Source organism: Gobio gobio (genome assembly GCF_949357685.1).
Source record: "Gobio gobio genome assembly, chromosome: 22".
Classification (NCBI taxonomy): domain Eukaryota; kingdom Metazoa; phylum Chordata; class Actinopteri; order Cypriniformes; family Gobionidae; genus Gobio; species Gobio gobio.
Genome location: NC_137118.1, coordinates 1,473,893 through 1,499,577, shown reverse-complemented (window position 1 = coordinate 1,499,577; position 25,685 = coordinate 1,473,893). Strand labels below are relative to the sequence as shown.

At 39.3% G+C, this 25,685-nt stretch overlaps 1 protein-coding gene across 1 annotated transcript in view; it reads left to right on the top strand.

The window, feature by feature from the left end:
* Positions 1 to 25,685, top strand: part of fryb (furry homolog b) — a 157,022-nt gene that overhangs the window by 56,348 nt on the left and 74,989 nt on the right. The window contains exons 18-31 of the mRNA XM_079804695.1: positions 576 to 810; positions 2,737 to 2,922; positions 4,666 to 4,752; positions 4,857 to 5,116; positions 6,727 to 6,916; positions 8,757 to 8,881; positions 14,872 to 14,929; positions 15,140 to 15,231; positions 15,337 to 15,509; positions 18,663 to 18,823; positions 20,528 to 20,638; positions 22,279 to 22,433; positions 22,516 to 22,615; positions 23,152 to 23,323. Of these exons, the coding sequence (XP_079660821.1) occupies positions 576 to 810; positions 2,737 to 2,922; positions 4,666 to 4,752; positions 4,857 to 5,116; positions 6,727 to 6,916; positions 8,757 to 8,881; positions 14,872 to 14,929; positions 15,140 to 15,231; positions 15,337 to 15,509; positions 18,663 to 18,823; positions 20,528 to 20,638; positions 22,279 to 22,433; positions 22,516 to 22,615; positions 23,152 to 23,323 (2,105 nt within the window). The remainder of the gene's footprint in view (positions 1 to 575; positions 811 to 2,736; positions 2,923 to 4,665; positions 4,753 to 4,856; positions 5,117 to 6,726; positions 6,917 to 8,756; positions 8,882 to 14,871; positions 14,930 to 15,139; positions 15,232 to 15,336; positions 15,510 to 18,662; positions 18,824 to 20,527; positions 20,639 to 22,278; positions 22,434 to 22,515; positions 22,616 to 23,151; positions 23,324 to 25,685) is intronic.

Here is a 25,685-nt window from a genome sequence, read left to right as displayed (position 1 = left end):
AATTATTATTTATATATAAATACACACACAAGCATATATATATTTAAGATTTTTTATTTATTTATATATATAAAACATTTATTATATATATATATATATTATAGATTATATAAATGTATATACATGCAAATATTTCTTAAATATATACATGAATGTGTGTGTTATTTATATATAAATAATAACAGAGTACACACACATATATTATGTAAACACAAACTTTTATTTTGGATGCGATTAATCGCGATTAATCTTTTGACAGCCCTATTTAAAACATGATTTAGTGTCATTTAAGTGTTCATATACAAATCAGTCAATTTTTACCTTCAATATTAGTAGGCTAATGTAGTATCAACTGACCCCCGTATTACAACATTAGTTCAGAGATTTGTTTTCCTTGAGAAAATTTGCCATGTATTGTACCTGATATTTCCAAAATAATCCATATTGAATCGAATCGAAAGCTTGTGAATCGAAATCGTATCGAATTGTGAAATTTGTGTCAATACCCAGCCCTACAAAACAGCGTTCAATAAAACATAAGAGAAGCTGCTATTGACTGTTTTTGCGTTCTGCAGGCTGACGGTCCACATGGATGATGAACTCCGACTCATTGCCCAGAATTCCCTGCAGAGTCTTCTTCTGGACTTCTCTGATTGGCGAGAGGATGTGTTGTTCGGGTACACCAACTTCCTGTTGCGCGAGGTGCAGGACACACAGCAGGGCCTTCAGGACTCCTCCGTTAAACTGCTCCTGCACTTCCTGACACAGTGGAGGCTGGCGATCCAGGCGCCGGGAAAACGCTCAGCCGAGGTATCAGCATTAGAGATGCCTATTAGAGATGCCACACTACAGTTAGTCCACGGTTCAATACACACCTCGTGTTTAACCACGGTTTTCGGTTCGGTTCTGATGGCTTGTCACATCAGTTTTTTGCTATTCTATTCTTAGGCGACAGGAACAGCAAGAGGTTAAGGAGAAAATGTCTTAAATGCAATAGTCTTTCTTTATTTTACTTAAAAGTATTGAAAAACCTTAAACTTAAAACTTTACTTTAATAAAAAACCTTGTACACATTCCTAGTGTATTGTATAATATAAAATAAATATATATAAAGATTTACACTGGCAGCTCAGAGCTGTACAGCAGCATTTAAGTATGAAATTTAAAGGGTTAGTTCACCCAAAAATGAAAATTATATCATTAATTACTTACCCTCATGTGGTTGGACACCCGTCAGACCTCCGTTCATCTTCAGACACAAATGAAGATATTTTAGTGTAAAGCTGATGCTCTGAAAGGCCTCCATTGGCTCAACTTTACACTCTCAAGACCCTTAAAAGACACTAAAGACTAAAGTTACAAAGTCCATCTCACTACAGCGGCTCTACAATAACTTTATGAAGACGAGAATAGTTTTTGTGCGCAAAAAAACCCAAAATAACGACTTATATAGTGATAACGATTTCAAAACAAACCATCATGAAGCTTCGAAGCGTTATGAATCAGTGAGTCGATTCAGCAGTTTGAATCGCCAAATTTCAGTAGTTTGGCGGTTTGACACGCGATCCGATTTGATTCGGCTCACTGATTCATAACGCTTCGAAGCTTCATGAGGCCGTGTTTTGAAATCGGCATCACTATGTAAGTCGTTATTTAGGGTTTTTTTGCGTACAAAAACTATTGTCGCCGATTCATAAAGTTATTGTAGAGCCGCTGTAGTGAGATGGACTTTGTAACTTTAGTCTTTAGTGTCTTTTAAGGGTCTTGTGAGTGTAAAGTTGAGCCAATGGAGGCCTTTCAGAGCATCAGATTTACACTAAAATATCTTCATTTCTGTTCCGAAGATGAACGGAGGTCTGACGGGTGTCGAACGACAAGAGGGTAAGTAAATAATGACAGAATTTTCATTTTTGGGTGAACTAACCCTTTAATGAATAAATGTAAAAATAAAACACTACATAGACTTCACTATAAAATATACATTGATTCTTAGCTGTTTTTCAGTCAAGAGCAGTGAGTGATTTTCTCTTTGTCTTTTGTTGTTGTATTAACATTAAAGGGATAGTTCATTAAAAAATATAAATTCTGTCATCGAGAAATTAATACAGGTTTGAAACAATATTAGAGTGAGTAAATAATGACATCATTTTAGAGGTGAACTGTCCCTTTAAGGACAGCGTGTTCACTATAGGCTGCGCCGCTGTCAATTAAAGACCTGCACGCATCTAATATACAGACACACACGATTTTACTTTCACTTTAGACATAACCGACTGTGTTTATGTTAACCTTGTGTGTATTTGACAGTATTAGCGCAGTGTGTTTGACAGGCATTTAGAGCGCACACTCGGAAAAGTGCATGTTAAAACCGTGCATAAGCACGCAAATTAAATGTTTAACCGGCAAGAATTTAAAACGCATGCAAATAATGAACTTTGGTGATTGTGAATAACTATAGTGTTCCGTGAGTATAACTCCACCACTGACCTGTGATGTGAATGTGTCGTGTTGTTCATTATTGGGATGGAGGCAAATTATAGAATTTGTAGAAAAATAATGAATTAAATGCAATTCACAAGCGCGTATTGAACCGTGAATGCCGTACCGAACGGTTCAATATTATATTGAGAATTGTGATATCCCTACTGCCTATACACACTTGTAATCCAATGTAAGTGGTTCTTGTGAGCGGTGTGCATGATCACGTGTGTGTGTGTGTGTGTGTGTGTTCCTCAGATGGGCGCTCAGAGCAGCGGGAGCTCCAGGCTGCCGCCCGAGCGCAGTCCTCACTCCGCGGTTCTGCATGCTGTGGAGGGTCTGGCTCTGCTTCTGCTGTGCTCCTGCCAGACCAGCACCCGCAAGCTGGCCGTGTCCATCCTCCGAGAGATTCGCTGCCTGTTTACAGCCATCGGACAAGCTGAGGTGAGACCGGAAAACAAACCAAACCAAACAGAATCACACACAACATGTTAGAGTAAAGTTAGCTATAATAGAAATAGAATAAAGTGTTTCCCACAGATTAGAAACCAATTTGTGGCTGGCGGGCGCGCGGGTGAGGGTTAGGTGGGGTATTTGGGGTTGGTGATTGGCACAAATATCAATTTCGATTCATATGTATATAGTATACTGTACATAAAAGGGAAAATAAGTGTGCCTTTTTAACACTATTTTAAACTTTTCTTGGGTTAAATTATATGTGCTTGCATTCATTAATATTCACTTGTGTGTGCTTATATAAGTATCATTAAAAATATTAGGATGCTAGTTATTAACGTTTAAAAATTTCACATTTAAAGAAATCTAGTGTTTGATCATGTCTAAATATGTATTCAAATGCAAAACCTAAAAATAAGTCAGCAGTTATGATCTGCAATAGTTTTTTTTTGAGCAACTAGACACATGTATATTTATTAAAGAGCCATACAGGCACCTAGTGGGTAATGGCATAACAAATGAAATGTAGTATTTTTCCAGCCACAAAATGACTCTAATTTGCCTCTTTGCATTGGAATTCTCCATTTTTACCTTAATTACTACACTAATTGTAACAAAAATAAGAAAATTTTATGTTTAATTCATTAAACGGTCATTAATGGACCATAATTATTGCACAAATAGTAGGCCTATTTTGTACCAAAAGATCTCCTCAAAATATTAAATAAATATTATTAAACTAAAATATAGAACATTTATTTAATTGAAAACTAGTTACGGTGTATGGTCCACCAATGAGTATAAGTGTGACTAATTAGTAAGGAATACCTGAGGGCTAAATACAATAAAAACATTAACATTAATGTAAACAATGTTGCATCTCCATCACTCTCCATAATAAAATGATACTGTAAATATGGTTGACGTACAATGCACACTATGCTGTAGTGTTTACCAAAAATTGCTGCAAACTCCTGTATAGTGAAGCTGATTCAAATGTGTTTATATGTAGCTATTGAGAGCTCCATTGAACCACGTGACCGCGAGCGCTGCCATGGCGCAACTCTGTTTTTCAACGCCTCTGGCTTTATGCCACATTAGCGCCAAAACACTATTTATTGTTTGAATTTCGTGTTAAAACTTTGTTTCATATCAAAAGCAGGTTTGGCAATTTGAGAGCGAGAGAAGCGTGTGAGTGACAGAGAGACGGAGGGAGAGCAGGGAAAGGAAATGCAGCTTGCGTGTTTTAAATAGCGTTAAAAAAACAAAACAAACGAATAACGACACGCAATATGTGGCGGCCCGTGTTGATTCTGTGGCGCACCGCCACTAATTAGTCTATGTGTGGGAAACACTGGAATAGAATAGAAAATGGTAGAACTAAGGCTTTTTCCAATTAATTCGAATTTAATGTTTTACCATGATTTTATTATTTTTAAATCGCGGTTTTGAATAAAAATGTTAGAGAATAGGATAGAATATAACAGAGTACAGTGGCTTGGAAAAAGACAAAAAAAAAGAATAGAATAGAAAGGAAAAGTTTCTCTTTTGTCATAATTGTTGTTGGAGAAACCAAGTTTCATACTTGTAAATGATTTAAAACACTGATAATAACCAAACATTAGACTGGAAGTAAAGCTTAGAGACTGATTGTATTGATTGTGATAAACATGCATGCATTAGTACTAGACCTGTTTCAACACAACCCCTGTCATGTGATTCTGCTCGCAGGATGACGATAAGTGTATGATCGAGGTTATGGACCAACTTGCCCCCAGCGTGCTGGATAGTTTCGTCCATGTGGCCGTCTCTGACTCTGTAAGCAGGAAGTGTTTCTGTTTGTGTCATTCTCAGTATTGAAAACTGAGGGTTTTATCGTCTTTAGTGTCATAACACTCATGCCCTCTCTGTGTTGTGTGAAGGCCACCCTTCCCATGAGCCATCACGTGGATCTGCAGTGGCTGGTGGAGTGGAACGCCCGGCTGGTGAACAGCCACTATGATGTGAAGAGCCCGTCTCACGTGTGGATCTTCGCCCATTCGGTGAAGGACCCCTGGGTGCTGTGCCTCTATAGCTTCCTCAGGCCGGAGCACCTGCCCAAACACTGCCCCACGGCCCTCAGCTACGCCTGGCCCTATGCCTTCACCCGCCTGCAGCTGCTTATGCCACTGGTTGACCCAAAGTGAGTCTCTCGAGCAGGGCTCTGAACCGGTTCAAGGAACGAAAATGAAAACCGGAAACGAACGAAATTTTAAGAGGAACAAAAACGAAAACAAAATCAAAATCAATTTGAATCGTTCTGAACAGAAACGTTAATTTGAAATGACCATTATTAACCGGTTAATAACGTTATTTTATCGTTCTTTTAATATTTTAATCTGGCAGTGCCCAATCATGAATAGAGTAGTTCAGCATGTGACGGATCAAGCGTGAGTGAAATGTCCGCGCACCGTCATCTGTGAATCTACGGTAACACAAGTCAGTGTGAGCGCGCATTTACACGCCTCAAGTACATTTCTTTCCCCACTGAGGTCATCAATGAAAGCGCAGGTATTGGAGGACATTCTTTTCATACATTTAAATAAGCAGTGCGGACTTTAAGCTCAAATAGACGGATTTAGGCTAGTTTGTGGATTTCGTTTAAGCCTGTCCAAGTAGGCTATAGCATCTATCAAACATTTGTCCTATAGTCTTTCAGATTGCCAATACAGCTCAATGTTTTCTATATAGACGAATGATGCTTCGTATTAAATGGTGTTATATTGCATTAAATGATCAAGCTTTATTAGCTGACTGAATTTGATTATGGGATGCAGACGTGTTGCGCAGTGTTTGCTTTGAAATTACCAGCATTAAAAGAGCAATGGCTATCCAGTTTATTTATTCTTTATTCATGCAATTTTTAAAACAAGTCGTGTTGAAAAAAAAGTTATGTACAAAGAATGTTCTCACTCTTCTGAAAAGAATAGGCATATACACTGCAAAAAATGCTTTTCTTACTTAGTATTTTTGTCTTGTTTTCAGTCCAAATATCTAAAAATTCTTACATTAAGAAGCATTTACTAGACAAGCAAAAGTTTTGTCTTGTTTTGGGGGAAAATAACTAAAAATTAAGGAAGTTTTTGCTTAAAATAAGCAAAATAATCTGCAAATGGGGTAAGCAAAATAATCTTGTTTTCTGTTTAAATTAAGATTATTTTTCTTACCCCATTGGCAGATTATTTTGCTTATTTTAAACAAAAACTTCCTTAATTTTTTGTTATTTTCCCCCAAAACAAGACAAAAACTTTTGCTTGTCTAGTAAATGCTTCTTAATGTAAGATTTTTTAGATATTTGGACTGAAAACAAGACAAAAATACTAAGTAAGAAAAGCATTTTTTGCAGTGTAGAGGGCCACTTTCCGCTCCATTAAAACAGGTCAATATTTGCCCCGCTGTTTATGCTTTGTAATTAATGCATGTATTTCTGTTGTGGTTTTAAAAATGTTATGAAATAAATATTCAAGTTTAATTATCATGCGTTATATTATTATTGAGTGAAAATAAGTCTATATTTGTTTGTTTGGCTAAATTAAATTAAAATAACGTTATTAACTGTTATTTTTTCAAATCAAACCGTGTTCGGAACAGTAATGTTTAATGAGGAACACAAAAACGGAAACGTTAAAATATCGATTCTGCTCGGAGTGAACCCATTGATATTGTTTTCCGTTTTTAAGCCCTGCTTTCGAGCATTACCTTTAAAAACTTGCCGTTTGTTTTAAGACTTTCATGAATGTCTCACATCTGCAGCAGTCCAGTTTACGCCAAGAAGACCAGCACGCCAGGCCCGGCCGATGGCTATGTGACGCTGTGGAGGAATTACCTGATCATGTGCCTGGGCGTGGCCAAGCCCAGCATCATGAGTCCGGGTCACCTGAGAGCCTCCACACCGGAGATCATGGCCACCACGCCCGATGGCAGTGTCACGTATGATAACAAGGTGCGTTGCGCCCATAATAGGACAGTGTTGATTTGGAAAATGAAGAAATGAAGTCACAAACAATTTGTTGTTTATGTGTATATTTAAGAAAAAAAATCGTATATTCAGTTTAACAGCAGGTTCAAGAAGTTAAACCGTGTAACTGAACTGGGCATTTTTACGCTAAAAATATGTTCTAAATTATGAATGGGTCAAACGCGTTTGCAAAACGTCCTGAATGCACTTGAATTAGTTTGGACTGCCCTCTCACTGAATCATCAGAAGCCATTTCTCAGTCTGTAAAATTATAAACAGACAGTATTGAGAGGACCAGCGCTGTTTTTCAGTATTTTCTCTGTGAAAATGAACAAAATGGATGTCTGACAATTTTGTTGCTTTTTGCAGTTTTCAGATTTAAAAAACGTTTTAAACGTCTCGAGATATAGGCTTTACTCGTTCTGCGGTGCCATTGCTCTCACTGATGCTCCGACAGATGAGTAATAGTTAGGTTATGCTTATTTAACTTTAATAGTGTTAAATAAAAAAACTTTTGTGCATACCGTCAGATGAAATGCAAGCGTCCGTGCTTTCTCCATCTATGCAATAAATGCACATGCTTGAATGAGCGCACATTTCTAGCGTATTTACTTGAACTTCGTAGGTAATATCTATGGTTTGACCCATGTCAGAGGCGGCCAAAAATCTGAAATTTGAATGGACTGGGAATAAAGCTCTATGAACTTAACGTGCGATGCCTGCTGACTGACATGTATGCGCATGAATCACCGTCACACGCACAGAGAAATGGGCTATTGCAAGTTACTGCATAATACATTTTTAACAAGCGGAATAATAAAGCATCACCATACACACTTTTAGCTGTTTTTTTAAACTATTATAGTATTTTGAAGGACAAAAACATGAACTTTAAAGGGTTAGTTCACCCAAAAATGAAAATTGTGTCATTAATTACTTCCCCTCATGTGGTTGGACACCCGTCAGACCTCCGTTCATCTTCAGACACAAATGAAGATATTTTAGTGTAAAGCTGATGCTCTGAAAGGCCTCCATTGGCTCAACTTTACACTCTCAAGACCCTTAAAAGACACTAAAGACTAAAGTTACAAAGTCCATCTCACTACAGCGGCTCTACAATAACTTTATGAATCGGCGACAATAGTTTTTGTGCGCAAAAAAACCCTAAATAACGACTTACATAGTGATGACGATTTCAAAACAAAGCATCATGAAGCTTCGAAACGTTATGAGTCACTGAGTCGAATGATGATTCGGATCGTGTGTCAAACCGACAAACTGCTGAAATTTGGCGATTCAAACCGTTGAATCGACTCACTGATTCATAATGCTCCAAACCGCTGAATCGACTCACTGATTCATAACGCTTCGAAGCTTCATGATGGTTTGTTTTGAAATCGTCATCACTATATAAGTCGTTATTTAGGGGGTTTTTGCGCACAAAAACTATTGTCGCCGATTCATAAAGTTATTTTAGAACCACTGTAGTGAGATGGACTTTGTAACGACGTCTTTAGTGTCTTTTAAGGGTCTTGAGAGTGTAGAGTACCATTGAGCCAATGGAGGCCTTTCAGAGCATCAGATTTACACTAAAATATCTTAATTTCTGTTCCGAAGATGAACGGAGGTCTGATCGAACGACATGAGGGTAAGTAATTAATGACAGAATTTTCATTTTTAGGTGAACTAACCCTTTAACTATTGGCTTTACATCATCAAGTCAGCTGTCGTCTTTACTTTTGCGCGAGGCCCTGTGCGGTCGCACACTTGGCACAGCCCTTGCAACGGTATTGGTGATGAGTATGTGTTGTGTGTTTCTGATCAGGTGATCGGCACACCATCAGTGGCGTGGCTCCTGAAGCAGCTGGTTCCCCTCATGAGGTCGGAGAGTTTGGAGATCACAGAGTCGCTGGTCCTCGGCTTCGGCCGAACAAATTCCCTTGTGTTCAGGTATTGTTTTTAATAAACCTTTTTCTCACTTAAAGGGACAGTTCACCCAAAAATTATTCACATTCACTTCACAACATGGGAGGGGCTTCTGCCAGCGGCTCGTCTCGTTGTGAAATGGCCGACATGGATTGTTTATAAAATACGGTGAATAAGCTCAATTTGCGGCTTTAGCTAGCTTGTAGTCTCAATAGGGCGAATTCAAGGGGATTGGGACACTTTTTCTAAGTCATCTCAATGGCAGAAAGTGTCCCAATCAGCCTAAGATCACTCTGTGTAGAGCTCTAACTGAGTAAAGAGCGTTTATTACAATTTACCAGACTGTCCAACCTCCTCACTCACTTTCTTCCAAGCAAGATCCTTTTTATTCCTGTTTCTATATGAAGATGTATCGTACAGCTCCAGGTGCTCCAGGTGTCCACATACGATTTTTGGTAAACGTGGCGCGAATATCCGCCAATGTTAAGATTTTTCAATCACGCGTCAAATGCTCAATTCGCGTTGTGTCATTCACGCGAATCGCGCCACAGAATGTCTATTCGCATCTTTGCATTGACTTAAAGGTTTAGTTCACTTTTAAATAAACTTTTGCTGATAATTTACTCACCCCCATGTCATCCAAGATGTCCATGTCTTTCTTTCTGCAGTCGAAAAGAAATGAAGGTTTTTGATCGAAACATTCCAGGATTGTTCTCCATATAATGGACTTCAATGGGCTCCAAACGGTTCAAGGTCCAAATGACAGTTTCAGTGCAGCTTTAAACGACAGCAGATGATGAATAAGGGTCTGATCTAGACAAACCATCAGTTTCTGAGAGAAACCCAGCAGTATTTATGCTATTATTTTACCTCTTATCAGACGAACATGATCATCTCTGAGCTCCGCCATAACTTCCGCTAAGTGAGGTCAAAATACGAGCGTGGTTATAGATATATCGATCGTAGATGCCTCATTCTACTGATCCGTGCAGGCGCTAATGAGGCATCTACGATTGATATATCTATGACCACGCTCGTATTTTGACCTCACTTAGCGGAAGTTATGGCGGAGCTCAGAGATGATCACGTTCGTCTGAAAGTCCACTATATGGAGAAAAACCCTGGACTGTTTTCATCAAAAATCTTAATTTCTTTTCGACTGCAGCAAAAAACACATTGAGTAAATGATCAGCAAAAGTTTATTTAAAAGTGAACTAATCCTTTAACATGTAAATCACTCGCGCGAAATGCTTCATTCACATCATTATGAGGATATGAGACAAAACGGCATTTTGGCATAATCCAGTGTGTTATTGTTTGCTCAAGCGTTAAAGAGAACTCGATACTGGCACGTCATTCTGAGAGACACGCAAATTTTGAAAGCACTAATATATATATATTATTATGTATAATATACATTATAATTAGCCTAGAAATCTAGACGCACGCTAGCGGCAGCAGATAAAATTTGCAGCCAGGGTCGTCCAGCAACTCTCATTACTAGACGACCTCATGTCACTCAAACCCGTCTCTGACCCCTCCATACACAGACACGCCCACTTTCAAGCTCCAGAAAGGAAGTAAAAACATGGTTAAAATAGTCATGTGACTCCAGTGGTTCAGCCTTAAAGTGATGAAGAGATGAGAACACTTTAGTGCACAAAACAAACACAACGACTTTATTCCTCAATCTCTTCTCGTCTGTGTCCGTCTCTTACACTATTGATGTAGTGAACACAGTGCAGAGCTTCCGGGTTCTACACCAGAACGACATTAAGGCTGAACCACTGGAGTCACATGACTATTTTAACCATGTCTTTACTTCCTTTCTGGAGCTTGAAAGTGGGCGTGTCTGTGTATGGAGGGGTCAGAGAGCTCTCAGATCTCATCAGAAATATCTCCATCTGTGTCTGAAGATGAATGACATGAGGAATTACCACAGATATATCAAAGCACTCTGGTCTTTTGCCACAAACGGTGAAGAATGTGATGTGTTTGACAACAGCGAATGAAACGTGTCAATCAAAATAGCAGAGATGACTGTCATTCCATTCTGACGTGTGCCGTTACTCAGAAGCAGACACACAGGAGCTGTCATTGTGACTAAAACTATTAGAGTCGCTCTCTGAAATTGGGAAAAGGCTGAAATAATATAAATATTAGATGAAAAATATAAACAAAAATTAGTTGCCTTGGTTTAAAATAAGTTAAAGTTGAAGTAAAAGAAATACTAAAAATGAATGTTAAAGTTAATAATTAAAGGTGCAGTGTGTACGTTTTAGCAGCATCTAGTGGTGAGGTTGTGAATTGCACCCACCCTCTGCTCACCCCTCCCTTTGGAAACACATAGAGACGATCTACGGTGGCCCACACAGGACAAAAATGTGGTCGTCTGAGACAGCAGAGAGTAGCTAGCGCTCTGTAGAGAAGTTTGTCCCTTTAGGGCTACTGTAGAAACATGGCGGCACAAAATGGCGGCTTCACTGTACCCGCGGTGTGTGTAGATAGAAACGGCTCATTCTAAGGTAATAAAAACATAACAGTCTTTATACACCAGTTATGTATATTATATTGCATTTCTGTCAACAGATCCTCATAAATACTAGACACTGCACATTTAAAGCTAAAAAGAAATATATTAATTAGTGGTGCGCATAGATTAATTTTTTTAATCTAGATCTGTAATCTTGGAATTAATAATAACCTTGAATAATAAATAACTTCTGTCCCTTTAAGACCTGACGCACACATGGATCCCAAACACTGTTCCTGTGAGCTGGTTACGACTGTGTTTACGTTAATACTCACCAATGGGCATTGAGACATTTTTGAGTGTATTTGACCATTAATAAGCTGGAAAAATGTTTGCACTTGTATGTCAGAGGCGGCTTTATTACGGTATGTGTGTGTGCGCTTCAGATGCGAGCACGAAATCTGCGGGAATTAGTAGAATTAACGTTATGTGCAACCCCGCGCGAAATTCAGACCCGTCACACAAACACTAACTCACTGTCATGAGGAAAAATCCAGTTGCGTTCAGAGGGTTAAACTGAATGAGAGGAGGCGTGTGTGTGTCAACTCCAAAGTCATCATAGCTTGCGTAGTGTAGACTAAGCTCCAAACCCAAGTTTGAGAAAAGATTAACGGCGATATTTTTTTTTATCGCCCGATAAGAGTCTCACGTTAACGCCGATAACGGCCCACCACTAATATTAATACGGTTATATAGGGACAGGTTTCGGTACCCAACCCCCTAGACCTATGGATTTTAATTCTGACATTTTATGTAAGATGTGAATTCATAGCAACATTATTACATTTATTGCAGGATAAAGCCTTATTTACTCCAGGATTTGGAGGCAAAAGCTTGTTAATGGAAATATGTATGTTGCTTTCATTCTGTGTATGTCTCGTGTGTGTGTGTGTGTGTGTGTCTCATGTGTGTGACTTGTGTGTGACTCATGTGTGTGTCTCGTGTGTGTGTGTCTCATGTGTGTGACTCATGTGTGTGTCTCGTGTGTGTGTGTGTCTCATGTGTGTGACTTGTGTGTGTGTGTGTCTCATGTGTGTCTCATGTGTGTGTGTGTCTCATGTGTGTGTCTCGTGTGTGTGTGTCTCATGTGTGTGTCTCGTGTGTGTGTGTGTCTCATGTGTGTTTCTCTTGTGTGTGTGTGACTCATGTGTGTGTGACTCATGTGTGTGTCTCATGTGTGTTTCTCTTGTGTGTGTCTCATGTGTGTGACTCGTGTGTGTGACTCATGTGTGTGTTTCTCATGTGTGTGTGTCTCATGTGTGTGTCTCTTGTGTGTGTGTCTCGTGTGTTTCTCTTGTGTGTGTGTGACTCATGTGTGTGTTTCTCATGTGTGTGTGTCTCGTGTGTGTCTCATGTGTGTGTCTCATGTGTGTGTCTCGTGTGTGTGTGTGTCTCATGTGTGTTTCTCTTGTGTGTGTGTGACTCATGTGTGTGTTTCTCATGTGTGTGTGTCTCATGTGTGTTTCTCTTGTGTGTGTGTCTCATGTGTGTTTCTCTTGTGTGTGTGTGACTCTTGTGTGTGTGACTCTTGTGTGTGTGACTCGTGTGTGTGACTCATGTGTGTGTTTCTCATGTGTGTGTGTCTCATGTGTGTTTCTCTTGTGTGTGTGTGTGTCTCATGTGAGTGACTCATGTGTGTGACTCGTGTGTGTGTGTCTCATGTGTGTGTCTCATGTGTGTGTCTCGTGTGTGTGTGTGTCTCGTGTGTTTCTCTTGTGTGTGTGTGACTCATGTGTGTGTCTCGTGTGTGTGTGTGTCTCATGTGTGTTTCTCTTGTGTGTGTGTGTCTCATGTGTGTGTCTCGTGTGTGTGTGTGTCTTATGTGTGTTTCTCTTGTGTGTCTCATGTGTGTGTGTCTCATGTGTGTGTGTGTCTCATGTGTGTTTCTCTTGTGTGTGTGTCTCATGTGTGTGTCTCGTGTGTTTCTCTTGTGTGTGTGTGACTCATGTGTGTGTTTCTCATGTGTGTGTGTCTCGTGTGTCTCGTGTGTGTGTGTCTCATGTGTGTTTCTCTTGTGTGTGTGTGACTCATGTGTGTGTTTCTCATGTGTGTGTTTCTCATGTGTGTGTGTCTCATGTGTGTGTCTCTTGTGTGTGTGTCTCGTGTGTTTCTCTTGTGTGTGTGTGACTCATGTGTGTGTTTCTCATGTGTGTGTGTCTCGTGTGTGTCTCATGTGTGTGTCTCATGTGTGTGTCTCGTGTGTGTGTGTGTCTCATGTGTGTTTCTCTTGTGTGTGTGTGACTCATGTGTGTGTTTCTCATGTGTGTGTGTCTCATGTGTGTTTCTCTTGTGTGTGTGTCTCATGTGTGTTTCTCTTGTGTGTGTGTGACTCTTGTGTGTGTGACTCTTGTGTGTGTGACTCGTGTGTGTGACTCATGTGTGTGTTTCTCATGTGTGTGTGTCTCATGTGTGTTTCTCTTGTGTGTGTGTGTGTCTCATGTGAGTGACTCATGTGTGTGACTCGTGTGTGTGTGTCTCATGTGTGTGTCTCATGTGTGTGTCTCGTGTGTGTGTGTGTCTCGTGTGTTTCTCTTGTGTGTGTGTGACTCATGTGTGTGTCTCGTGTGTGTGTGTGTCTCATGTGTGTTTCTCTTGTGTGTGTGTGTCTCATGTGTGTGTCTCGTGTGTGTGTGTGTCTTATGTGTGTTTCTCTTGTGTGTCTCATGTGTGTGTGTCTCATGTGTGTGTGTGTCTCATGTGTGTTTCTCTTGTGTGTGTGTCTCATGTGTGTGTCTCGTGTGTTTCTCTTGTGTGTGTGTGACTCATGTGTGTGTTTCTCATGTGTGTGTGTCTCGTGTGTCTCGTGTGTGTGTGTCTCATGTGTGTTTCTCTTGTGTGTGTGTGACTCATGTGTGTGTTTCTCATGTGTGTGTGTCTCATGTGTGTTTCTCTTGTGTGTGTGTCTCATGTGTGTTTCTCTTGTGTGTGTGTGACTCTTGTGTGTGTGACTCTTGTGTGTGTGACTCGTGTGTGTGTGTCTCATGTGTGTGTCTCATGTGTGTGTCTCGTGTGTGTGTGTGTGTCTCGTGTGTTTCTCTTGTGTGTGTGTGACTCATGTGTGTGTCTCGTGTGTGTGTGTGTCTCATGTGTGTTTCTCTTGTGTGTGTGTGTCTCATGTGTGTGTCTCGTGTGTGTGTGTGTCTTATGTGTGTTTCTCTTGTGTGTCTCATGTGTGTGTGTCTCATGTGTGTGTGTGTCTCATGTGTGTTTCTCTTGTGTGTGTGTCTCATGTGTGTGACTCATGTGTGTTTCTCTTGTGTGTGTGTGTCTCATGTGTGTGACTCATGTGTGTTTCTCTTGTGTGTGTGTGTCTCATGTGTGTTTCTCTTGTGTGTGTGTGTCTCATGTGTGTGACTCATGAGTTTGACTCGTGTGTGTGTGTCTCATGTGTGTGACTCATGTGTGTGTCTCGTGTGTGTGTGTCTCATGTGTGTGACTCGTGTGTGTGTCTCATGTGTGTTTCTCTTGTGTGTTTGATTAGGGAGCTGGTGGAGGAGCTCCATCCTCTAATGAAAGAAGCTCTGGAGAGGAGGCCTGAGGTGAGAGCTCTGACATCATGTGTAGTATTTACAGTAGTATTTTTACGTTTTTAGATTTGACTCTCTCTCTCTCTCTCTCTCTCTCTCTCTCTCTCTCTCTCTCTCTCTCTCTCTCTCTCTCTCTCTCTCTCTCTCTCTCTCTCTCTCTCTCTCTCTCTCTCTCTCTCTCTCTCTCTCTCTCTCTCTCTCTCTCTCTCTCTCTCTCTGTAGAATAAGAAGCGGCGAGAGCGGCGAGATCTGCTCCGGCTGCAGCTGCTGCGCATCTTTGAGCTTCTCGCCGACTCGGGGGTCATCAGTGACAGGTGAAGTCAAATCCAGGGTTTGACCTTTCAGACTGATCTGTGTGAGTCTGTGACCTCTGTTGAATTAAAGAGAGCGTCCGTTTGACTGTGTGTTTGTCTCTTCAGCACTAATGGGGCGTTGGAGCGAGATTCCCTGGCTCTCGGGGCTCTTTTCCTGGAGTATGTGGATCTGACCCGGATGCTCTTAGAGGCGGAGAATGACAAAGAGCTGGACATTCTCAAAGACATGAGGGCTCATTTCAGTGGAATGGTGGCCAACCTCATCCAGTGTGTTCCAGGTAACCGTCTCCTCCATTAGCATCTCAAAGATCGTTCCCAATCTCATGAATGAGCGAATACATGGAGCCTCTGATTCTCGGGTGTTGGTGTGTAAGGTTCTCCAAACATGCCCCGTTTCAAGTGAGTCACTGGCTAAAGGCCCCGGAGCAGAGCTATGAATAGAGCAGAGCCGGCTCTGATGAATACGGGCTGACTGACCAACAAAACCCTCAAGCCCACCAAACACCCGCCATCACGGGCTCAGTGTGTTCACATCCTGTAAAATATGGGATAAATATCAGCATTTTATACATTTACACAGTACTCAGATGATGCTATTTCTACTTGATCTGACCCTTACTTTTCTCTCTCTGTGTATTCTAATGTAGTTGATTCAATCAAAATTGTATTATAAAGTATAATAGTATTAGAATTACTTTTAATGTAATATTTATTATACTAGTGCTGTCATAAGATGAAAATTCCAAGGGTCAAAAGCTATAAAAACAAAAAAAAAATTGTGCATTTTGGTAAAAATCTGAACTAGGGATGTCACCATACCAAAATTCCAGAAGTCGGTACCAATACCATAAAATTTGATGGTCCTCGGTACCAATTTCGGTACCACAGCAAATTGTTTTTTATTTTTTATTTTTTTATTAACCCTCTGGTTCTCTTCGGTTTTGAAATTTTAAAAATCACTGCTTAGGCTGTGCAATTCGAGCATTAGGTATGTAAACGCACAAAAAAAATTGGGGTCATGATTCGAGCATGCTAATTGGTCGTAAAAAAAAAAGTAGCGTTCAATTGTCTTCTGTCATAAATGAGCGACAATAGGAAATGAATGGGGAATCGGCAAAAACACAAATTCACAGAAAAAAAAATCTATATTTCTAACAAAAAAAATATCGAAAACTTTATAATAAATAGTCTTTGAGATTTTTTATATATATATTCAAATACATAAAAAAATGCATTAAATGTGTTCAAAAGAGAACTAGGGAATTCTCCACAGAGACCTCTAGTGGTTACACACATGGGTGCAGGATTTCTTAAATAATTCCAAAAGAGCGGCTAATCTGCCTTCAAATTATTTTGAAGGCCTAGTCTCTATTTTAACCTGAAATACTGCAATAATAAAAAATTAAAAAAAATGATATACTTGTATAATTTTCAATGGCAAAAATAGACCATAATTATTGCATAAATATTAAAAAATACCATCAAATCATCTCAAAATACAAAATTAAAAAGAAAAAAATATTATTGAAGAAAAATAAATTGTGGAGGAAGTTTAATTTTTAGGTGTCCGGTCACTTATGACCGGGAAGACAACCAATGCAAACCCCTAAACGAAGAGCACCAGAGGGTTAAATTAAATTCAATGAGTTTATAATTTATGATGATAATCATTATAAGTAAATAATACGAACATTTAAAGGCTGTTTAAAAGTAAACATTGTTTATAAAAAAGATCAAGTGAAAAATAAGCAACCATCTAGGCATTATTATTATTATTATTAGAGACATTGCTAAATCTACTGTACAACAGTAGCCTAATATATTTCTGTCAATTTCTTTAACCGAACCTTTATTTTGACGGGTTGTCGTGAACACCTTTGAGTGTCTGTGTTCACGATATGACAGTTTTCTCAAATGAATGGTAAATTCTCATGAAGTGACGGTTTATGCGTTCATGTCCTCATATAGTGACACAGCAGAGACTACAAATACAGCAAGTGTGTGTGTGTGTGTGTGTGTGTGTGTGTGTGTGTGTGTGTGTGTGTGTGTGTGTGTGTGTGTGTGTGTGTGTGTGTGTGTGTGTGTGTGTGTGTGTGCTTCCATCATTCACACAGAGACGAAGAACACGCCGGAGTAATATTTAAAGGAACATGCCACTATTTTTGGAAAATAGGCTCATTTTCCGTCTCCCCTAGAGTTAAAGAGTTGAGTTTGACCGTTTCTAATCCATTCAGCCGATCTCCGGGTCTGGCGGTAGCACTTTTAGCATAGCTTAGCATAGATCATTGAATCTGATTAGACCATTAGCAAGAATTAATGAATAATAATAAGAATTTAAGGATACACAGAGTACTTCCCAACACCATCATCATTTCTGAGAAAGATAGTAAAGGTGAACGCATATACGAACAAGTTCTCCATTTAGGATTAGAACAAATTCAACTCAAGTGCTCTTTGTTGACATGGATGATGACGCTACTGTTGATCATCTGTCCATCATCGTCTAAAGCCCGCCCTGATGATCTGATTGGTCCGAACAGCTCCTGTTCAGACATAGAGACAGAGCGTATTTAGGCCACGCCCACACCGGGGGGGGGAAACAATCCAACGCTCTCCATTGACTCCATTGCGTGAGGCTGCCTCAGTGTCATTTCTGACTTATAACAAAAAACAGAACAATGTCTAAAAGCTGATATGTGACAAAGTGTACAGCAAACAAGCTAAAAAACACATAAATACGTTTTTATAAGCTGTCGACCCAAAAAAACGAGCGTTTAAGGAGATAAAAGTGGATAAAGGCAGTAAAACGTGACGCTTCAGCTGAAGAATGGGGACATTTTGGGATCCTGACACTCAGTGTGTCTCAGTGTGTGTGTGTGTGCAGTAAATATTCTGTCACTGTTAAGTCAAATATCCAAATGTCAGGTTTATATATTATATTTCCTGTCTCTGATGACGTTCCCCTGTAGTGTGTGTAGTTCTCAGTGTAATATAACGTGTCTCAATGGCCTGTTTCCACTTTTTTGTCCTTAAACGCTCGTTTTTTGGGTCAACAGCTTATAAAAACGTCTGGGTTTTTGGTTGTGGGTTTTGTTTAGCTTGTTTGCTGTACACTTTGTCACATATCAGCTTTTAGACATTGTTCAGTTTTTTGTTATAAGTCCGAGATGACAAGAAGCCGCTTCACGCAATGCAAAGTCAATGGAGACGGTTTGATTGTTTCCCCCCCGGTGGGCGTGGCCTTCAGATTATGTCGCTCTGTCTCTATAGTTGCTCCACAACGGATCAAGTCCAGACCGAACTGCCCAAGCTCAAATGTTGTGGGCGGGGCTAAGTTCGACAGGCTAGTTTTTACTGTATTTTTGAAATACTGTGCGATGCTCTAAGAGTAATTCTAGTTCCTCAAGTGTTGTTTGTGTTTTTGTCTTTAGTGCACAACCGGCGGTTATTGTTCCCCCAGCAGAGCTTGAGGCATCACCTCTTCATCCTCTTCAGCCAATGGGCCGGACCCTTCAGTGTCATGTTCACCCCGCTGGACCGCTACAGTGACCGCAACCACCAGATCACTCGCTACCAGTACTGCGCTCTGAAGGTGAACCTGGCATCTCAGACGCTATGCCCTCATGACTGAACCCAGTGTTCATTTCTTTCACAAATAATTTCCGTCAACGACCTTTTTTCACTGACGAAAACGAGACGATAACTAAATAAAAACTAGTGTTGGATGACTAAAACTAAGAGGAAAATCAACTGTCATTTTCGTCAACAAATAAAAACGAGATGTAAATGTTAGTGAGGGAGGATTAGGGCAGAGATGGGGTCAGAACTGATGACCTGTGTCACAGATGCTGATCTAACCTCTGGAAAACACACAACCTACAGGCTCACACACACACAATCCAGCTCCAGAGCGGCTCAATCAATCAATAACACACACACACACACACACACACACACACACAATCCAGCTCCAGAGCGGCTCAATCAATCAATAACACACATTTATGCCAGACCAGTGTTTATGAACTAATGCTGATGAATAATCACAATGTTTACTTTACCATGTTTATATAGTAATATGTTTTAGACGGTTGTAATGACGCATATTTGATCTCCTGAACTTGAATGAGCTCCTGCAACTGCAATAGAGGCGCAGACATTTCAAAATAAGAGTCAATGTGTGTTTCCAGCTGGTTTATAATTAAAAGTCACGCATTATATATTCGTTTTTGCTTACACAATAAACTATATTTAATTTAATTCCCATTTCATTCATATTCATGAGGAAAGACCAGTATTTGACACATATTCAATAAAGCATCAGGTTATAATAGTTCACTAAAACCATTAAAAAAAATCTTCATTACTTGAAATTAAATAAATGTTAACTGAAATTAAAAAATAAATAAACAAACTTATTTAACCTGATATGGCCTACTAACTAAAACAGAAATACAGTTATAAAAACTATATAGATGTTTTTTTTTTAAAACAAACAAAAAAGTGAATTGAGCTCTTTCGTGTATTTTTAATGTAAAAAATAAAATGATGTCAAAATGTCAGTTCCAGTGACAGTAGGTTATGTAACGCTTAAATACTTAATGTATTACACTTGAACTAAACTCATTAGATTTCAGGAGACTAAAATTACTGTAGAATTAGTCGACTAAAATCTTATGATATTTAGTCGACTTAAACTAGACTAAAACTAAAAACAATTCAGGCGACTAAAATATGACTAAAACTAAATGGCATTTTAGTCAAAAGACTATGACTAAAACTAAATCAAAATCTGCTGTCAGAATGAACACTGGCATATACACACGTCTCGTGATTTAAGAGAACAGATGAAGTTTCGCAGTGTAGAGAATTTGCCATCACGGTTCTGCGGTTCGTCTCTCGGGCTCATGTTAGCAGTGTTCACAGAAATACCTGAATACAGGAATCCCCAAGCTCTCTGTGTCCAGACAGGCATGCAGACGCTCTGACCTTTTCTTCTCTTCTTTAAGACGTGAAAATCCCCTTCTGTGTGTTACAACAGAAGAAGCTTGTGTATAAAGTTTAAGAGCCCTGTGTAATTTCAGTCTCATGATGGATGATGATGATGCTAAAGTGGGTCAGAACTGTCCACATTGAGTGCTGAATGAGATTTCCTCTGGTGTAATGTTGTGTGTGTGTATGTGTGTGTGTGTGTGTGTGTGTGTGTGTGTGTGTGTGTGTGTGTGTGTGTGTGTGTGTGTGTGTGTGTGTGTGTGTGTGTGTGTGTGTGTGTGTGTGTGTGTGTGTGTGTTCACAGGCTATGTCAGCGGTATTGTGTTGTGGCCCTGTGTTCGATAACGTGGGCCTTTCTACAGACGGATACCTCTACAAGTGGCTGGACAATATCCTAGCCTGCCATGATCTCCGGGTATGCTCTTCTTTTATTGCTAAGGTGTCATCTGTAGCCCTGTTGATGCTGAACTCATTACATGTTATACCTGCATTAGGTTTAATATCGCTCATTAAAACTAAACCAACACGCCGGTCAGGAATGGCCTATAAATATTTTGCTTTATATGCTTTTCTGCTTTATTCAGGGGCCAAGCACTGAAGGTGTGTGTGTTGGCATTCCTATTCTTCTCCTTCCGCTCTTGAGTCTATAGCAGTCTATAGAATCGCTCGCGGGAGAGTTATGAAATAACTCACACAGATAAAGGACCATCTGAACTATCACCAGAGCAAATTTGGAGTCTCTAACTCTATCCCTCTAGCGCCACCACCTCTCCAAAGTTGCACTCACGTTTATGCTAATAACTTTTGAAACGTGTGTGATAGAAACAAAATAAAAAATTAAAAAATTGTTCCTTTGATTCCTAGGCTCAAGACGGTTTGATTGCACCCTATCACGCCATTTTCCGTCATGAAAATGTATCCGCCATTTTGAATTGTCAGAGAAACCTACTTTTTCTAACTCCTCCTAGGCCGTTGCTCAGATTTTCTCGAAAATTGGAACAGATCATCTTCAAAACATTCAAACAAAACTGAAAAGTTGATCCGTCAAACCGTTCTCGAATAACACGCAAATTAATTCGCCAAAGTGCCAGCGAGAATGAGCGTCAGGCTATATCTCCACAGCGCTTTAGTGTATTCTGACCAAACTGGGTGTGTGTTATGACAACCATGACCTGAGGCGACCTGCACAGTTTCAGCACAGCGCCACCAAGTGGTCAAGATATTAAAATGTACATTTTTGCTTATAATTTCTGAACGCTTTAGCCGAAAATCACGAAACTGGTCTATTTAGATACCCAATTTTCATCGGCCATTTTAGGCGTCGGACATTTTGAATTTTGTCGTAAAATGCTATATTTTACGAACGCATCGGTGTATTGTTACACAATGCGATATTTGGCACCATGGCCTGACATTAATCAAAAGTTTTTGGGGCAGTGCCACCTTGTGGTCAAAAGTTATAATGAAATTTCCAAAAATGCTAATAACTTTTGATTAAATTAGTCATTTTTTGTAATGAAACTGCTCTTAATAGATTCCTTGGGTCATGCCGAGAACATAGAAACCAATTTTGCCATATTCAGCCAAACTTCCGGTCCACCATTTTGATTTTGTTTAAAAACCTACTTTTTCGAACTGTTTAATTTCCACCAGATTCGAGTCAGATGATCTTCAGATTTCGTCTCGATAGACAAAACATGATGCCAAAACGACTCTGAGGCTGTATCTCTGAAATGCACATTGACACCAAACTTTGCATGTGTCATTGTGACCTCACTCTGACCACAACACATCAGTTTGATCACAGCGCCACCTATTGATGGAAAGTGATAAACCATTACATAATTTTACCCGTGACTATATTGATGATTTTCCAGCCATTTCTCTGTGCTTGACCCTTTAATGGCTGCTTGCAGATATATTTACTATTAGCTCTGGTCTGTCAACCGTTCAAATAACTGGTAATCTTATTTAAAGTTTAATGACTAGCCGGATGCAATTGAATTCAGATTTGATTATGGGAAAAGCACACATTTACACACTCTGTGACTGCAGGTGCATCGGCTTGGCTGTGAGGTTGTCATCTTGCTCCTGGAGCTGAACCCAGATCAGGTGAACCTGTTTAACTGGGCCGTGGATCGCTGCTTCACTGGATCCTACCAGCTCGCTTCAGGATGCTTCAAAGCTATTGCTACGGTGTGCGGAAGCAGGTAATTACAACCTTCATCCAATCAAATGTCAAGATTCTGTTGTCTTGTTATTTTTTACATCTGTTTTTATCTTGATTCTCAGGAACTATCCATGTGACATTGTGACCCTTTTGAATCTGGTGCTGTTTAAGTCATCTGACACGAGCCGAGAGATTTACGAGATATCCATGCAGCTCATGCAGGTACCTCACCTGTTTGGAGATTTTTACTCATCTCCATGGAAGCTGTTAAAGGACAACTCCGGTGAAAAATGAAGCTAGGGGTGATTAACACATGGTTACCGAGTAGATCGTTTTCATGAAAATCGAATGTAAAGAGTTTTATCTCTAAAAACAGATTAGCTTATAACGCTAGTATATGGGGCATAGAAAACAGTCAAATTAAATCGCTAGTTAATGCCACTAACAAGGCTCAAAATAGCCTCACACTAACACGGGAGCATAATGACATGCAAACCCAAGCATTGAGAACTTTGTAAATGTACAAACAGTTTAATAAGAAGATACTTTATAATTTGACTTTTTCTATGCCCCATATACTAGCGTTATAAGCTAATCTGTTTTTAGAGATAAAACTCTTTACATTCGATTTTCATGAAAACGATCTACTCGGTAACCATGTGTTAATCACCCCTAGCTTCATTTTTCACCGGAGTTGTCCTTTAATTCATAACCACAATATTAGTTGTTTACAGTTCTCTATTTTCTTTGTCGCTCAGGTTCTGGAGTCCAAGTTGTCTGTTTACTCAAAGAGGATTGTGGGGCAGAAAACAGGAAATATCCTGTATGGCACACATGGTCCTTTACCGCCACTATACAGCGTCTCTCTCTTCCAGCTCTCAAACCAGCTGGCCTGCATGTATCCTGAACTCACCCTGCCTCTCTTCTCAGGTAGTGTGTGTGTGTGTGTGTGTGTGTGTGTGTGTGTGTGTGTGTGTGTGTGACACACTTTCTCATGCTCTCAGGGTTTCCGCAGGGTCTTAAAAAGTCTAAAAAAGTCTAGCACTTCAAAATCAAAATTTTAGGCCTTAAAAAGTCTTAAATTCGCTGAAGTATCCTTAAATCATTTTAAACAGGTTTTAATTTTCCTACGTCCATGTAACGCTAGCTCTAATGCTCATTGAAATCCTGCAGCACTTTAGAATGTTTAATTAATCCAAATATAATTTGCTGTATTACGACTACAAATGAGATCAACATGCAGCTTTTATATTGCAGCCAATCAGCTTTCGTGTTATTGAGTCTCTTTCAGATTGTACCACAGACACATAAAACTGATTTTATTCTTCAGCTAATAGTCCTCAAGTTTTTTGTGTTTCTGCGATTACTAAATATAATGAAAAATCAACATGCATTTTTTTTTAGATCCTGCATTATTTGTAAACCAAAATAAACAAGATTTATGTATTTCATTTTTGATTATATTGTCATGTGTGGCTGTTGTGCATCTTGCATAATATGGTAAATGAGGTGTCCTAATTATGAAAAAAATGCAAATGTCTGGAAATTACCACCACAAAATCATTCAAGTCATTTTGATCTCAAATATCACCAAAAAAAAGTCGCAAAATCCTGGTGGAATTGAGTTATGAGGACGTGCAAGTTTATCGATTTGTTCAATTTAAAAAAAATAATTTACTTTGCAAGTAAATTTGTGACTGCATTTCCTTTTATAGGTCTTAAATTTCATTCATAATGGCAGGGCTCCAGACTAACTTTATTCACCAGGAGCCCAGTGGCCCCCAACATTTTAGGGACACAACCAGAAAATTTAGGGGCGCACACCGTAAATCAACGGCTAACCAAATCTACTAATGTCCACTGTATTACTAATAGGGATGGGTTTTGTTAAGGTTTTAACGGTATTACTACTCTTACCCATACTGCTTATCGATCCGGTACTTTAACGATATTCTTATCGGTTCTTTTTATTATACTGTATTTTTTTTTTGTAAAAAAAAAAAACATAATTAAGAACATAATTAACATGGCTTTATAATCTGAAAATTTAAATATCTATAGCAAAAGAAAGCGCAATGTTTGAACAAAAATATAAAACAGGACCAATGTGCAGGCATTCGGAAGGTCTGCTAACATTAATATTACAGTAAAGAACAAACCTACAAAGAAATCTAATAAAGTAATGAAATGTAAAATAACACTGCATAGTTTTCACTGTATAAATTGATAGATTAATGTTTATAAAAGCTAAAGTCATGCATTCAAGAGATGTGAATATTTTCTATTTGCCTTTTGTTCGATTCGAATTAATGGCTCAATCGTCAGCAGGTTTATTAGATGCTGCCCCTTTAAGACCGAATGCAACTCTAATAATATCATATTCTCCTATTTCTCCTAACTATTTATGTCCATTTAAGATATAAACTGTTAAAGTAACTACTCTCCAATACGATAATTTTGACACAGGCTATTTGTTGTTTATTTGATGGTTTAGACGCGCACACAAAGCCTACAATATAAAGTGCAAGTTGGCAGCACACACACATAAGCCGCCTTGAAGTTGGAAACAGCATCTCTTACGCGGATTATTGTGCATTTAATATCTCTTTATTATCAAACACATCCCGCAGTTTAGCAACAGTAGAGACTGCAGTTTACAACAATCACGGATTCTGACGTTAAGTTTAGGTTTAGGGAGAAATGAAGGGAAGGATGAGCTCGACGAACACGGCTATAGGAAGAGTTTTACCTCATACCATCTTTTTATAATTCTTGGAAGCCGAAATCGAAAATAAAATTAGATTAATGTCACAGCACATCCCTAGTTTAAGTAGACTAAACTTTAGTGTAGTTCTCTTGGCCATCGTCCCTCATTAAGCTGACTGTGGTGTTGTGTTCGCTGTAGCTCTTTCTCTCTCTTCTGGATTGCGAATAGCAAAAATGCATCACGGACAAATGGTTTAATATTATCTCATATAGAAACGGCTGGCAAAGATAGAATTTGCCAGATATAACGCCTATCAATTATAAATAGTGTATTTTATTAATTTCTGCAGTACCGACTGCAGGCAAATTTACTGGTCACACATGTGCGACTGGGTGTAAAATTCAGTTGCACACTCTCAAATTTTTGTCGCAAAATGCGACCATTTAGTCGCACTCTGGAGCCCTGAATGGTCTGAAAAAGGTCTCAAAAAGTCTTACATTTGACTTGATGAAACCTGCAGAAACCCTGTGCTTTACAAGGAATACCTCTTAGCCACATGGATGTGCCACCTAAGTGTTGCCCTAC